Source organism: Eurosta solidaginis, chromosome 4 (assembly GCF_040869045.1).
Source record: "Eurosta solidaginis isolate ZX-2024a chromosome 4, ASM4086904v1, whole genome shotgun sequence".
NCBI lineage: Eukaryota > Metazoa > Arthropoda > Insecta > Diptera > Tephritidae > Eurosta > Eurosta solidaginis.
The window spans coordinates 49,647,995-49,663,683 of NC_090322.1; the positions used below are offsets into that span (position 1 = coordinate 49,647,995).

A 15,689-nucleotide genomic window follows, 5' to 3' on the forward strand; every position below is an offset into this window, starting at 1 on the left:
GCATGAGCGTTTGTTTGCAAAATATGTTCTTTGAAATACGGAAATAAACAACAACCTCGATATTGCTACTCTGCTTCTTAAGCGACTACTAAAGGAAAGAGACAATAAATTCGAAGTGAGCGCGATTAATTAGTTCACCAGCTGGCGACCTCTGGCTTAATTAGAAATAGTGATAGCTCGCACTGTGGACTAATTAATTGTATGCTTTGTTCTTTGAAACATTGGTAGAAATCTAAACTGAAACAAAGAACACATATTACGTTATTTCAGCGGGTTGAGGGACTTAGAATAATCTCGCGGTAGGCATGTCTATTGTGGAAGGCGACTAAAATCCACAGATCTAAAAGGTTCAATGTAATCATATCAAGATCCCGAGATGGTTCAGCTAGTACTTTAATGGTACTCATATCACGAACGTACCATATTGATATTTTGCGAAGGATCATCGTTATGGATAATTCTCCCAAAACTTTCGGGGTGTGTCTTCGTCGCTAAAAAAAGAAAACAATTATATATTTTTCCTTGTTACTGCCTGGCGAAGCCTCATACAACGACGAGCATCTAGTTATAAATATTTTCAGAAAATAAATCTACAACGAGAGGTAATTTTGTCTGTCATAAATAAAAAATATTAATAAATGAGTTGTAGAATTTTAAGCGAAATAACAAAAGAACCAAGAACTAAATTTAAAAAAATAAACATATCTACTTAAAACGCAACTTTTTTAAATTAATTATACTTAACAACTAAGTCAACAAAAAAAACTGGTTTAAAAATTAATTAAACACACGCAAGTGAACTAATTTTATAAAAAAAACTACAGTTTACTAATTCAAAGGTGACAACAAAGCAGGCAAAAAAAACGACAATTTAGAAATATGAAATTAGAAACAAAAAAATTATAACATTTGCACTTGATGTCGCAAAAAAATGTATATATGCGCCAAAATGTTATCAAAAAGTCATTAACATCAATTAAAAAGCATTAAACGTGTAGTGTGAGAAAAAAAATTAATATTGGAAATTCAATTGAGAGGGAGTTTGTGGCAACACAAAAAACCAATCAGTGAATTATTTATGAGACGTATTGTGTAGAAGAGGGGTGCAATACGTTGATGCATACATGTACATATATGAGAATGGCATAAAAATCCGTATTTGAGTATGTTGCAAATATATGTATTTCAATGCGCCTAAAATGCGACTAACAAGCAACACTAACTGCATGTGAAAGCAGAAGCGGCAGCGCTTGAGGCCCATTTCAATGCAATTTCAACGATGCGAACAATGTGGGGCATTCTCTATAAAAAATTGAAAAATTCAAAAGCTTTTAAATATACATACAAAACTAATTTGAAATTCTTGTTTTCATTTTAAGAAGTGGCTTCGTGCGGAAAAAAATTATTCTAAATATATCGTCTACACTTTTCCAACTGTATTTGAGAAAAAGGACAAATTAATTTGAGAAAAGGGCAAATGTATTTCAGAAATATGCAAATTAAATTGAAAAGGCCAAATGTATTTTAGAAATAGGCAAATTAAATTGAACAAGGGCAAACCGTTTAATCGACATTTTCTATATGTTTAAATAATTGAAACGAAAAAATTTACGAAAAAGTTATTTTGAAATACGAAATTGATAAAAAATATAAAGCAAATATTTTTTTTCAATCTAAAGGTATTTGAAAAAATAAAAAAACTTCCTAGACAACAGCTTCAATGTAAACAAAAATTTAATTGTATTGTTAATTTCAATATTCAATCAAATCAATACTCTCAACAAACAAACTATGAAATAAAATATTCGTATAAAAATAATACAAGAAATAAGAATTAACATTTTTTGTATTCAAAATTTTCAATATAAGAATTAAAGTATAAAAATGTATGGAAAACAAATTTTATCTGCATTAACTAAAATTTTTTTGAAATTTTATTTGTAAATAAAAACATTAATTTTGATACATTTTTCTTCGACTTTTTAAACTTGAGAGTCTGCGAATGCATTTCTAACTAGTGATACGTATCGATAAATGAACGAAATCATTATTCTCATCAAACAAATTTTAAAAAATAAAAAATTTTAAAAATTAATTAAAACTTTTTAATTTGTTTTTTTTTTCATTTTAAAATTTAAATATTAAAAATAAAGCACATTTTTTAAAGCAAATTTTGCGAACATATGAACATATTTACTAAAAAAAATAAAAATTTTTAAATTTGTTTTTTTTTTAATATGCATTTGCAAAAAATAACACAAAACTTGAAAGCTAGAGGCTTTTTAAATCAATTTTTTAGTAAAATATGTAAATAGTTAACTATTTTTTTAATTTTATTTTAACACTTGCAAAACAAAAAAAGCTAATAACTTTCAAATGCAGTTGGTCTACTTAAAAAAATTAAAATCAAAAAATTTCAGATAGAACTTTTTTTTTGATTATTTTTAAATATTTTGTAAATAAAATTGTAAGTGTTTACCGAAGTTGATATTCGTGCGGAATGAAATATAACGAATAGCAAAACCGAATAAAATTAAAAACAAAAAAAATTATTCAGAAGCTTTCGTACTGAGATTTTTGAAAACTTAGAAACAGACAAATTTGAAAATTAAAAAAAGATATTTTAATTAAAAATAAATAATTGAATTTTTTGTGTCAATATTAACAAAGAAAAAGTACGCACAACCGTTATTATCAGCAAAAATGCAGGAAAAAAATTGTAAAAAATTGCTAATGCCCTTTAAATATTATAGAAATAAAGTTTTTTCTATTTAAATATTTGAAGTAATATTAATACAAAAACTGAAAATATGCGCAATCTTTACTCATTTTTGACGTACGAAAAAACACAATGAAAATAAAGCACTGCTTAGAATACTTCTCCTATTAAACATACAAAACAATCCACAAAAATATGTTAACTGCTGAACAGAATCAATATTTCAATTGTTAGCAAATTCTTCTCGACAACAAAAATAAAACAGCAGCTATGTGTGCTTGCGACAGCAATTAAATTTTACTACATAGTAAAAAATATTTGCTTTTTTTTATTTAACATTTTTTTTGCATTTTGTAGTTTATTTGTAGCACACATTTTTTTTTTTTTTTTTTGTTTTTTGTTAGATTTTTTCATTTCACTGCAGTAAAATTCAGTTAATTAAAACATTTTTGCTAGCATGCGCAATGAATTTTGTCGCTTTAAAAACGGAGCAAATAAAAATTGGTGCAGAAATTTCATTTTGAATTGCGCCAAAAAGTATGCAACGTTTCTTTCAGCTAAACTGCCGCCCACGCCAGCTGCAAGGGGATTATGTATGTATGCATTCATGAATTTTTTTATTTTATTTAAAGAGACAATTTAAATTTACCATTTCCGCTGTTGCATTTTGGCACTGCACAGCGGTAGAGCAGGACGTATGCGGGAAGCTAACGTGAGTGGGGAACGCACAGGCGCAAAGTGCAAAAAGCAACAGTCGATGCCATATTTTTTATTTTTTTGCCTCAATATTGCAGCAAATGTGGAAAGTGAGTTAATTGCTTGTTGTACCGGGCATACATACATATGCACATAGAATTTCTTGTTGCATGTGCATGGGTGTGCAAATGTTGTACCGAAGGGGGCTTGAGTTGTGCATGAGTGCATAGCACGGTAAATCGTTTCGATGTCAACTGGATTTCTTCTACCTTAACATATATTTTTTCCACATTTTTTTCGAACTTCATCTGCACACAGACACATACATGAAAACGCATACATTAAAAAAGCGCTGTACATGCATGCTAATGGAGGAAATGCATAAATGCAAGCAATTGCCGTTGGACAATTGATGCGTGGACCGAAGATTGTAGCTTGCTACAGGTGATGCATGAGAGGCATACTTATATTCACATGTTTGTAGGAAACTAAACCCAGCAGCAAATCAAACCAACTAAAAACAAAAACTTTTGTATACTTAGAATTATTGAAATCGTCATTTTCGTTCAAGCACTGTCACTCCTGCAGTTGAATTCCACCACTGAAACTGAAACTTCTAGGCTATATTATCTATCTCATTTAAAAATGCTTGAGATCAACTACAACTATAAATTTCTCAAAATGAATGAGATGTTGAAGAATAGTTGAAAAGTGATGTTGAAGATGAACTTGAAAACTTTAGCTTTCTTAAAGTTTGAAGATACGATTCTCGAATGATGGTGGATGTTACCTTGAGATCTTTAAATTCTTCAAAGGATCTGAGAAAGAATAATTTGAGAACGATGGTGGATATTAACTTTCCTGTTTCTAGTGCACTCGGAATCATTAGTAGTACGCCTTCAATGTCTTCTACATGCATTAAACGGGCGACTTTAAAATGGCGATGTCCTAGGCACTGGAAATTGTCCCCCGCTACATAATAAAATAAATGTAAGGCGCGATAACCTCCGAAGAGATTTTAGGCCGAGCTTATCTTCTCTTACAATTTGGGTCGTGCCCCTTTTAATTTTTCCTACAAATTGGCGGGACGGGACGTTCTTGTTTTAGCAAGGCAGATGAGTTTTCACTGAGAGCTTTTCATGACAGAAATACACTCGAATTGTTTGCCAAACACTGCCGAGGGACGACCCCGCTTAGAAAAATGTTCTTCTAATTGAAAAACCTTGTTTCTAAAATTTTGATGTTGCTTTGCCCGGGGCGAGAGCCCAGGATCTTCGGTGTGGTAGGCGGAGCACGATACCATCACACCACGTCGGCCGCCGAACTAAAGACAATCTAGTTACTATCGAATTAGTTCTTATTTGGAACTTTAATTCTGAACCAGAAATTTTTATCACTAGTTACTGCTTTCCCATCAGTGTTTGAACTATAAATTTCTTTGATGTTTGTTTTGAACTCTCCACTGGGCCGAAGTCCAAAAATATATGTATCGTTCGGTTGGAAACTTAACGGTTGGATGTCGAGATGAGCAGAAGATATATATATATATACTCGCGCCCATTTTCATTTTGTTTTTCGAACATGGAGAAAGGATTGTTGATCGACTAGTTATAGGAAAACACAAGATTTTCTTATTGCGAGATAATTTGCAACTAATATGTAAAAGTGTATACCTACATATTGTTCACTGAAAACGGCGGCTGGGTTTGCAGCAGCCAAACCATTTCAACAATATTCAATAATAACTGAACTCGATACAGGGTTTCGATTTTTAAAACAAAAATAAAATAAGAATTATAAACAAAAAGATAAAATGAAGAAAAACGCGCACGAAAATGTCCGCGCTTTCCGCTAGCCGTTACGTTAACAAACAAAAGAAATCGCATAAAAAATATGCAACAAAAAGAAACAATGGTTTGTGGCGACAGCGCTGCATACAAACAGGCGGAAGTGGTGCGTTATGGGTAAAAGAAAAGAAAATAAAAAAATAAATATATATATTCAGTTAAGTTATGCAATAAATGAACTCTGTGAATATATGTATCCGTAATATTTGTTATTTAAAAAAAAGCGGGAAAAAAGCGACATAACAAGCAAAAGGCAACTTAATCGTTGCATACTTTTAGGTGCAGATGAGCAAATAACAGGGTAACACTGAGAAAGATTTTTTCTAGGGAATTTTGCCTTTCATATACTATCACAGTCTTTCTTATAGAAATGTGAGCTTTTGTAATCGTAGAAGGAGCATGAGGACGTGTGAAGCATTCCAGAGATCGATCAAACACTGAACCTTGCGTTGCTCTACCTTCAATCTTTTCCTAGTACTAGTGCTTCCAGAGTGTAGTCTCTAGTGGGCGTGTAAAATGTAATTTTGAGGTTCAATACGGTCAATTAAACTACTATCAGTTCTGCTCAGATGTGCTCTTATCGGAAAACATGTTCACAATGAGACAGTTCTTGCACATATTCTACGCCTGGCGAGAGGCGCTTGCTTTAGAATGCTACCCTTAATTTTTTCTGCATACCTATCATGCGCCGTTGGCTGAAAGACGATGGGGAGCTGTAGTTTCCTTTACCGCATTACGAGCATTCTCTCTGGAGCATTTTAAGTTTTCTGCTGTTCTTCTGTGAATTTGGCCTTGAGAAACCGTGTCTCCTTCGTTCATTACTCAGAATTTGGCATCATTGGTACGTCACTATAGCGTAGAACTGCAATCAGTCTCATGCAATTACAATCTTACCGCACAGGCTTGGATGCGGGGGAAATTACATTGGAATTAAGCACTCCTGTCCAACCAGCAGTTTGTGCTGCCTTTCCTGTGAAGACCACGATATCATTATGCCTCAGAATTAGGTGTGCCTTACAATCGCTGTGGACAACTCGGGCACTATCTGTGGCTGCAGGCCTCATATTTAGTTAACTGTTAAGCATTTGCATTTTACTGATTTCGCGCATAATTCTTTTATTACAATACAATAATTTCGGTATTTCAAGTAGAAGTATGTTTTCGGGGATTCTTAACTTTTTGTGACACTCAGCTCACTAAAAACGGCAGTAAGTACGTGAATTAGTGAATTTTATTCATCAAAATGATGAATGGCACTACACGACTAACAAAAGTCAAAACCTTTTTCTAAGATGCACCCCAGCTCAAAAAAAGGGTGCATAACTGTTGTTCATCATTTCAATCGGCGAAACCAACAAAGGCCACTTGCAGGACAGAAAAATATCTTTTTAACTCATAGTTAACCTGACAAGAGGGGCTAACTCATACATGTTTGACCAATTTTTCAAATTAACTCTGAGTTAAAAGAGATAACTTGCCATTCTACAAGTTTGCCTAAGTTGCCAAAAGAAGGAGTTACCTCTGTATATTAAGGGAACCAAATTACGTTGCAAATTTTTGATTTTTAAGCTCTCGCCTACAACACTTTTAACTTGATATTTAGTGACGACCGTTTTCCATTTCTTCAGATATATTTTTGCAGATTGGTATAATAACAACTTGGCACGATATTTTTACCTCCAAGGAGTTTTGAGACGTAGTTTTAACTTGTCTTCCAATACTTTCAATACTTTGTGTGAACTACTTTCGATATTTTCCTACAAAGTAAGCCTAATTAGCAGCATGTGAGATGCGCCTTTAATTGATATCTAAACTGTAATTTGGCCATTTACGTTTCTCCTAGACATACTGTAAATACTTGTGAGGTGAGTACGTAACATTATTTTAGGCGCGGACAAACTACATATGCTGTAAGCACGCAGTCACCGGAAGTATTACAGATTCTACACGAAGGACTCAGTAAAGTTAAGGACTATCTACACAAAAACATTCAAACCTTAGTTGTTCAGAAGTACATACAGGAGCAGGGAGAATAGACGGCAAAGCAGTAAAGGAGACCAAAAAAGCCATTAGCAGCAAAAAAGTGCGGAAACAATGTGAATATGATAGCTTAAAGGTGAACGAGGTAAAAAGGGACTTATTGGTTGGTCGGCCTGCTGTCAAAAAGTGTCAATTTAATTAAAAATGTTAAGTTTGCCGCAAGAAGCAGAAATGAGCATACACTAAAGCGCACGTTAATACAGCAACTAGGAACACTGACCTTTTAGGAAGTTAAATTGTATATGTTAAATGTGGAAAATGACCTTAAAATAGTCAGAATTGCTCCGATTTTTAAGGAAATAGTGGGTTTTAAAACTTTCCTCTTGCATTTGTTGGAGCTTTTAGGCCGATTAGTAGAAGCAAAAGTAAAAGTTCTTACTTTTTCCTCCCACGCGTTTCGGTGTTATTTTCTATCTTCTTCAGGGAGTCTTCTACAATTAAAACTAAGCTAAGATTTCATGGGAAAACTGTGAAGGATCCAATAATAAATAACTCAAATAAAAGTTCTACCTTCTTTGTTTTTTTTTTTTTTTTTGACAAGTCGACTCAAATAGATTTGAAATCCTTTAGTTGGCGCCCGAGCAGAAACCGTAAATTGGTAGTAGAGTGAAATTGAATGAAACATCTAAATTAATTCAGCAACAATTCCTTCTCAGTGATTAAAAAAAAAACTATAAAATATAATTAACTCCTCTAATACACAAGAATAAGGCCCCTATTACCATTCGCGGCGTATAAAATTTGCGACTAGACTTGTCTGGTCTTCGACAAAATTTCAATTCTAAATTATGCTTTGCGACAAATTTTGTTTTCCTTTGGAGGTAAGGACGCAGATTGACAAGACTACTCGCTAGCGATAATACAAGGGTAGTAAATTTCGAATCTTTCTTAGACTATAAGGAGCAATTTCTCAGAAGATTAGCCAAAATATACATAGCGTAGAAAAATAAAGCACTTAAGCGTATAATAAATTCAAACGTCGCAGTACTTAAGCGGTTTTACTGTATGTGGACAGGCCTTTTGATAAAATCCAAAGAAAGTAAACTGCTTTGCAAATATGTGCTTTTTCCTGAATCTCTTAATGCATATTTATACAAATCTCCACTCATTGCAGTTAATCATACATAAAATGCATTATCGGCTGAAGAAATATGCTCTGGCGGTTTTTTACCCAATCAATCGTTTCACGGTATTTACCGTTGCATTTTCATTTATTAACGCCGCTCATTATAAGGTATTTTACTTTTGCAATTGTCTTCATTAAAAAAAAAAAAACAGTTGAATAAAAATTACCGCATCAACTTTTCATTAGCACAAGAAAATTAACAATTTTATCGTTGAAGCGGGAGCATAAATAAGTGATTATATTTTTGTTGTTGTTATCAATTTTAATTTTGTTCAACTTACCTTTAACATCGATAGCATTATTGCCTTCAGTCGTTGTAATTGTTGTTGGTGCTGTTGCTGTTGCTACAGCAGCTGGCGTCGCTGCACATTTTGTTGTTGATGTTGTTGTCAGCGATACACCAACATATGATGTTGCTATTGCACCTGTGGTTGTTGTTGTTGCCGGCGCCTTGCCAGCACCAATTAACATATCCATTGCGTTGCTATTGTTGTTATTGTTGCTGTTGGCAGTATTACCGCTAAGCGTATGAGGACTTATAACGGAGTTTGATAATATGGAGGAGGAAGAAGAGTTGCTGCTGTTGCTACTGTTGATTGTTGTATTTGTGTTGGAGGAGATGGAGGTGATAGCTGAAGAGAAATTTGTCGAAGAAGCATTTGAGTTTGTTGTAACGTCAAGACGCTTCCGTTTTGGATCACTGTGAAAAAGAGAGTGAATAATAAAAAATTATTATATATTTCATATAGTTTTCGGTATACGTTATTTTTTTCAATTAAAATTTTATATTTTCTAGAGCTTCAGTAATATGCTTTTTTAATTACTTTATAGTTTTTTTTTATTTATTCTTTTTATTTTTTTTTTTTAGTTATTTTTTTGTTTTGTTTTGTTTTTTTTTTTTAACACTCGAAAACCATTTCCGCAATACAAAGCGCTTTTTGATTTTTTTATTTGTTTTAAATATTTTTATATTTTTTTTTCTTTTTTTTTTATTTAAAATTTTTTTTATTTTATATAGAATTTGATGGCTTTCGAATTTATCAACCGGTATAATGTGATTTTTTTTTGTTGTAATTGACTATTCGACTTCACGGAGATGGTTCGTTCATCAGATAGTTTTTTCCTTATTCCGCTATTTGCACAAAGTGACAATAATCCGTCAGTTTTGCCCTTGTGAGTGTTGGACTATTATGTTGCTTTTGACACTTGTCATTTTTGACATTGTATTTGAAAGCCATGTAGCTAAGTTTTTCGATTATATTTTTTGTCATACTTTTTTATTATTAATACTTTTTATATATATTTTTTTAGGTTTAGTTTAGTTTTCAGTTTTTATATTTTTTATATTTATTTAATTTTATCTTTATTATTTGTTTTTTTCAATTTTTTAGTTCTATTTTTGTTTAAATTTTATTTTTTCTTTTCTTAAATTTTTATTTTATACTTATATTTAAGAATTCATGAGCTTAACACCGGCTTATAATAATTGAATTTTAATTATATGTTTTTTCTAAGAGACACTGAAAAGAAAGAAACATTTACTGGCATATTGCGATGGACCATTTCGAAAACCGCCAACGTAATCATCATCAGGCAATTTTTTAATGTTATCAAAGGTTTCACCGGGATTCGAACCGTGAATCACATGGTGAAACTGCAGTAGCTTTTAACCACAGTTTCTCTTAGAAAAAACATATAATTGAAATTCAATTATTATAAGCCGGTGTTAAGCTCATGAATTCTTAAATATAAGTATAAACTGAACACACCATTAAACAAACATACATTTTTATTTTATTTTATTTTTCTTACTTTTGTTGTTTTTTTTTCTATACTTCAGTTTTATTTTCTTATATTTTTAATTTTTATTTTATTTTATTTTTATCTTTTCTCTATACTTTTGTTTTTGTTTTATTTTTTTCTTTTTATATACGTTTGTTCTATTTTATACTTTTGTTTTATTTTGTTTTTTCTTTTTTCTATATGTAGGTACTTTGGTTTTATAATTTTTTCTTTTTTCTATACTTTTTTTTGATTTTTACTACTTTTTATTCTTATGCCATATGATTTTTCATTTTTTATCTTTTTTTTTCATGATATTTTTTTGTTTCTGACACATACATGACTCTCTATTTAATACTTTTTTATTTTGAATACTTATTTTTTATTAGTTTTAAATTTTTAATATTTTTTATTTTTATAATACATTGTATTTTTTATTAATTACTTGAGTTTTATGCGTTTTTATATTTTACATTTTTGAATACTCTCAAATTTAAATTTCTTTTTGTTAAAAACTTTTTTTTTAATATTTTCATTATTATAATTTTTTTTTTTGCTTCTAGTTTACTCCTTTGGGATTATTTCTCTATTTTAGTTTTGTTCTTTTATTGAATGTTTCTTTTGTTCTTCAATTCCCCTTTTTTTCCTTTCATTTATTGTTTTCTTTTTATAACTTTGAACCTAACTAAACTTTTCTATTTTATTACTATTTTCTTCTACTTTTTTCTTTATTTTATTTTCTTCAAATATGTGTTTTTTGACTTAAATTCGGGTTTTTATTTGATTACAATCATTTTAAGTTAAATATTTTTTTCTGTTTACTTTAAGGTTTAGTTATATCCTATATTTTTTTTATTTTTCGGTAGCTTTAAGGTAATCATTGTGAATTCATTCAAGTGGCGAATGTTTGATAAAAAACTTCACAATAGTAAACAGCCTCGATCACCTGTTCAGTCGCTGTTCGATTACTTAAATCATTTGCTCAATAATGTTTTTCAAAAAAATTGTTTAGACGACTGGTATATTGCATTATTTACATATTTTAAAATGTTTACATAACTAGCTGCTCAAATTTAATCTATTAACTTGATTTTAGAAATGAATATTAATATGTAGTCTGATTTTCTGTATACACATTTAAAAGAAAAGCAGATTTGTAACACAAATGTGGAATTCATTGCACTTCAATTTAATAACCGCGAGCAAACAACAAACCTTTCTTCCATTCTCTGGCCATTCGCGGCAGCCGTTCTCCCTGTCAGCTATTATTTGACAGGTAGGTATGGCAATGGAGGAATAGAAAGGTTTTTCACTTGTATGAATTCACAATGAAGTTTATACTCTTTTATTTTCGGTTTTTTTTTCAAATACGTAAACCTTTTTTTGGCATTTTTACATTCATAGACTTTAATGTTTTTCAAATTTTGTACTCACCTAACATCTGAGTTGCCATCATTGCCGGCGCCAATGCCTTCCACTTGCGCCGCCTTGAGCTTCTGCCCAAGAAAATTGCCAGCAGTTGTTGAGGTAGTGGGGGTGGCCACACTATTACCGCTACTCAATTTACCAGCATCTACACCGCTGCTAGTCGCATGTATCACCGCATTCATACCCGTACCAGCTGCCGCTCCTGCTGCGCCGACTTTGTCGTCTACAGCAATCATTTTCACATCTTCATTATTGGATGCTGCCACTGCAGCCACAGCCTGTGCCATTGAGGCCGCATAAATTGTTTTGATGCCGTTCGGTGTTGTGCCGGGCAAATGGTGCGTAATGCCACCTGCAGATGTGACGGCATTTGTTGTGGCGGTCGCTGGTGGAGCAGATGTGGAGGAGTTGTTATTATTGTTATTAGTACTACTACTAACGGCATTCTTTTCGTCTATTAACAGCTTCTTACTGCTATCCACATCCATCATTTCGCTATTATTCGCCACCACTGTTGTGCTTGCAAGCTTTTTACAACTTTCCTCGGCATTCGCAATCGCGACACTACTTGTTGTGGTTGTTGTACCGGCTGTTGCTTCAATTGTGCTTGTAGCATTCACTTTAGGTGCATCGTCGGTTTTCGCCTTTGCTGCAATACCACTTTGTGCGGCATCTGTCGCCGCACTTGTCGCTGTTGTTTTCTGTTCAGCAGCGGCGCCTGTGGCTGTAGAGCTTTTAGAAGTTTTATCAATTTCGTTAGCTTTTGCTGTTGGTGACACTGTGGTAGTGCTGCCAGTTGTTGTTGTGGTGGTACTGTTGTTACTATTGGACGTATTATTAGATTTCTGTGTAGCATTTGTAGACGCAGCTGCTGTAGCTTTGGCTTTGGCTGCTGCTTCAGTCGTATCTGCAGCGGTCGGTGCCGATGCTGTTGTCGCCTCTCCTGTTGCCGCCGCATTAGAATTATTCGTACCTTCTGCTTTGCTTGAGGATGTCGACTTACCGGCTTGTGCACTGGCTGCCGCTTTTGCTGCATCTGCTGCTGCACGTTCCGCCGCACGCTCTGCACGTTCAGCTCGCTCCCGTTCTGCGGCAGCCGAACGGCCACCCGTCTTCTGCTGCTGTTCACGCTGCAAACGCGTCGTCACACCTGTTGTTAGCGAATCGATAATGCATTGCGTTTGCTGTTGTTGGGCCTTCTGTGGGTTACGTGATGAGCGCGTACGTTGACGTGATTTACGCAATAGTTGCTTATAATTCTCCGTCTTCTTACTGAGGTAGTAGTAGCGTACGCAATCCTGTGCCGATTTACGATCCAAACTAGCGGCTATAGCGCCGAAGTTTTTCGGATGTTGCAAGAATTTCTCCTTAAAAATCTCTTTCTCGCCTGCCGTCCACACATTCAATGTTTGACGCTCTTTATGCACTGCCACCATATCCTCAATGTAGCCATTTTCGTTGTGATAGACGACTCGTCGTTGACGCGCATCAAACATTAGCGGCGGTATGACAGCGTATGACCGCATTTTCTTATCCTCCATAGCTTGTTCCTGCAAACCGTCCATGATTTCTTCTAAATCTGCCTCAGACTTAATGCGTGAGCCAACGCGATTAAAACGTTCTTTGTCCTCACGCTGTTTACGCAGCTCCGTAAACACTTTTTCGAAGAATTCACGATTCTTAGCTTCACGCGCCTTCCGCTTTGCACTACCCTCAGACTTTTCGACACGCTTCTGCCATTCACTCGACATTTGGGCATATGTCTCCACCAGACCTGTGTTGTGTTGCCAGCGCTCCTGCTTCAGCTTACATATATGCTCTAAAAGTGGTACGCGTACTGTCGTCTGATGTAGTTTTAACAGCATCGTCAGCTTTTCCACATCCAAGGGTTGATTGTACAGTGGTAGAATTGTGTGTCTACCGCAAGGGCTAAGAATGGAATGTTGCGCGGCGGCCGTTTCACGGTTCGCCTCATATATCTTTTGCGCCAATGTTTGCAATCGCCATGTGTGCTCCATCTTCGCAGCGTCATCATTTTCGGCATTAAGCAGTTCTTTTTCACGCTGTTTCTTGCTTGACGCCACTTTATCTTTTAAGCCTTTCTCTTCTTTACGCAGTGTTTCCATTGTGTTTTCAGCGCTTTGTATTTCTGCGTCAACTTTTTGTATTTGTGTTAGCAGATCTTCTGTGACAGCGCTGCCGCGCTCTTCAACATTATCGCTTGGCAGTGTGGGTGAGATGGCTTCGACTTGCGGATGATAACCTTCGGATGAGGATGATGATTTCGTTGGTGGCTGTGGTGGTGGTGCCACTGCAGGTGCTGCTGGACCACTTGTCAGCAAAGTGGCAGATGTATTTGCCGCTGCATTAATTACACCTACAACGCCAAGTCCAACACCAGGACCAGCACCACCCACAACGTTGTTGCTACTACTGCTGTTGCTTCCGCTACTTCCGCTACCAATTACAGAACTATTGGGCAGCCCGCGATTCGTTGGTGGTGTTGCCGACTTTTGCAATAAGGGTGATTGCGTTTCAACTTTCAATTGCGTCATAGCTACCGGCGCTGGCTGAGCGTGCACCACGTGACTACTGGACACAACAGTTAAATGCGAATGTGGTACGTTTTGTGGTAGAATTTGGGACGCACCGCTATTACGTAGACCTCCGCTATTAGCGAGCAGTTGTTGTTGATGCTGCTGCTGTTGATGGTGCTGTTGCGCGGTAGCTAGCGTAGCAGCCACTGGTGAAGGCTGACGTGGCTGTTGTTGCGCCGCATTCGCTACTTTAGGTGGCAGGTGATTAGTGTTGCTTACTGCTGAGTTCGACGTCACATCGGTCAGACGAAGCTTTTTGTATGGCTGTCCTCCGGGATCTGGTGGCGCTTGCGGCAGCTGCGTATGCTGCTGTTGCTGCTGCAGCTGTTGTTGCTGTTGCTGGTGCTGTAACTGTTGATGCTGCTGTTGTTGTTGCTGCTGATGTTGCTGGTTTCGAGCATTCGCAACAGCAACAACATTAGCATTCGTCAGATACTCACTCGGGTAGTGCGGGTGTGCTGGGAGTATTATGCGCTGACGTATTAAATTCGCATTAGTCGCCGCGGTACTCGCATTAAGAGGTGCAGGCGCCCCTCCTCCGCTGCTGCTACCTCCTGCCGCATTAGCAGTGCTATGCGCGTGCGCTGCATTAACGGCGGCATGTTGTCCGCCCGATGTTGGCTGCTGATGCGCAAAATGCAAAGCATCAAGGTGGGCTGCGCTTCCAATATTCGTGGGTGGAGGTGGTTGCAGTCCGCCGCCCGGCACTTGTACAACGCCGGCTGGTACCTGTGTGCTACCCGCACCGCCACTACTGCCGCTTGATACCGCAGCTGCTGCAGCAGCAGCCGCGGCTCGCTGAAAATCAGGGGCCATTTGAGGTATTCGCGTGTAGGGATTTTCGCGGTACTGCGGGCCAATGCCATACGTATTTTGTTGGATGTAGGGATGTGGTGCTTCGCGTACCGTATTGAGTTCTGCGTATTTGGCGTACGTATTGGCGGCGGCCACTGAGCCAGGACCGGGTCGTGGTGGAGATAAGGGACTAGCTGCCGAACGCGCGTTCTGTTGTTGTTGCTGTTGCTGTTGCTGCTGCTGTTGTTGTTGTTGCTGCTGATGATGGTGCAGATGATGTTGAGCTGCTTGTTGCTGCTGCTGTTGTTGTTGTTGTTGTTGTTGTTGTTGTTGTTGTTGTTGTTGTTGTTGCTGCTGCTGCTGATGCTGTTGTGCGGCTTGTTGCTGCGCTGCTTGTTGCTGATGTTTTTGATGCTGGTGCTGTTGTTGTTGGTGCTGCTGGTGCATTTGATGCATTTGATGATGCAGCTGTTGTTGGGCGGCGGCAGCGGCAGCAGCAGCTGCTGCGGCGGAGTGAGAAGATGGTGGTCCAAGAGCGCCGCCGCCCTTCGTGTACGTTTGGGACCCATCGATTGGCCTGTAAAATCAAAAGTGGGAGGAAAACCAACCGATTATTAGATTTGTATGTAATGAAAGTGGAATAGAGGACAAACAATTAT

At 36.1% G+C, this 15,689-nt stretch overlaps 1 protein-coding gene across 5 annotated transcripts in view; it reads right to left on the reverse strand.

Moving 5' to 3' along the window:
- Window positions 1-15,689, reverse strand: part of Smr (Smrter) — a 512,335-nt gene that overhangs the window by 89,152 nt on the left and 407,494 nt on the right. For all 5 annotated transcript variants that reach the window (XM_067781478.1, XM_067781480.1, XM_067781475.1 and 2 more), the window contains 2 exons: window positions 11,645-15,607; window positions 8,710-9,128 (listed from right to left, as the gene is read on the reverse strand). In XM_067781478.1, coding sequence (XP_067637579.1) covers window positions 8,710-9,128; window positions 11,645-15,607 — 4,382 coding nt within the window. The remainder of the gene's footprint in view (window positions 1-8,709; window positions 9,129-11,644; window positions 15,608-15,689) is intronic.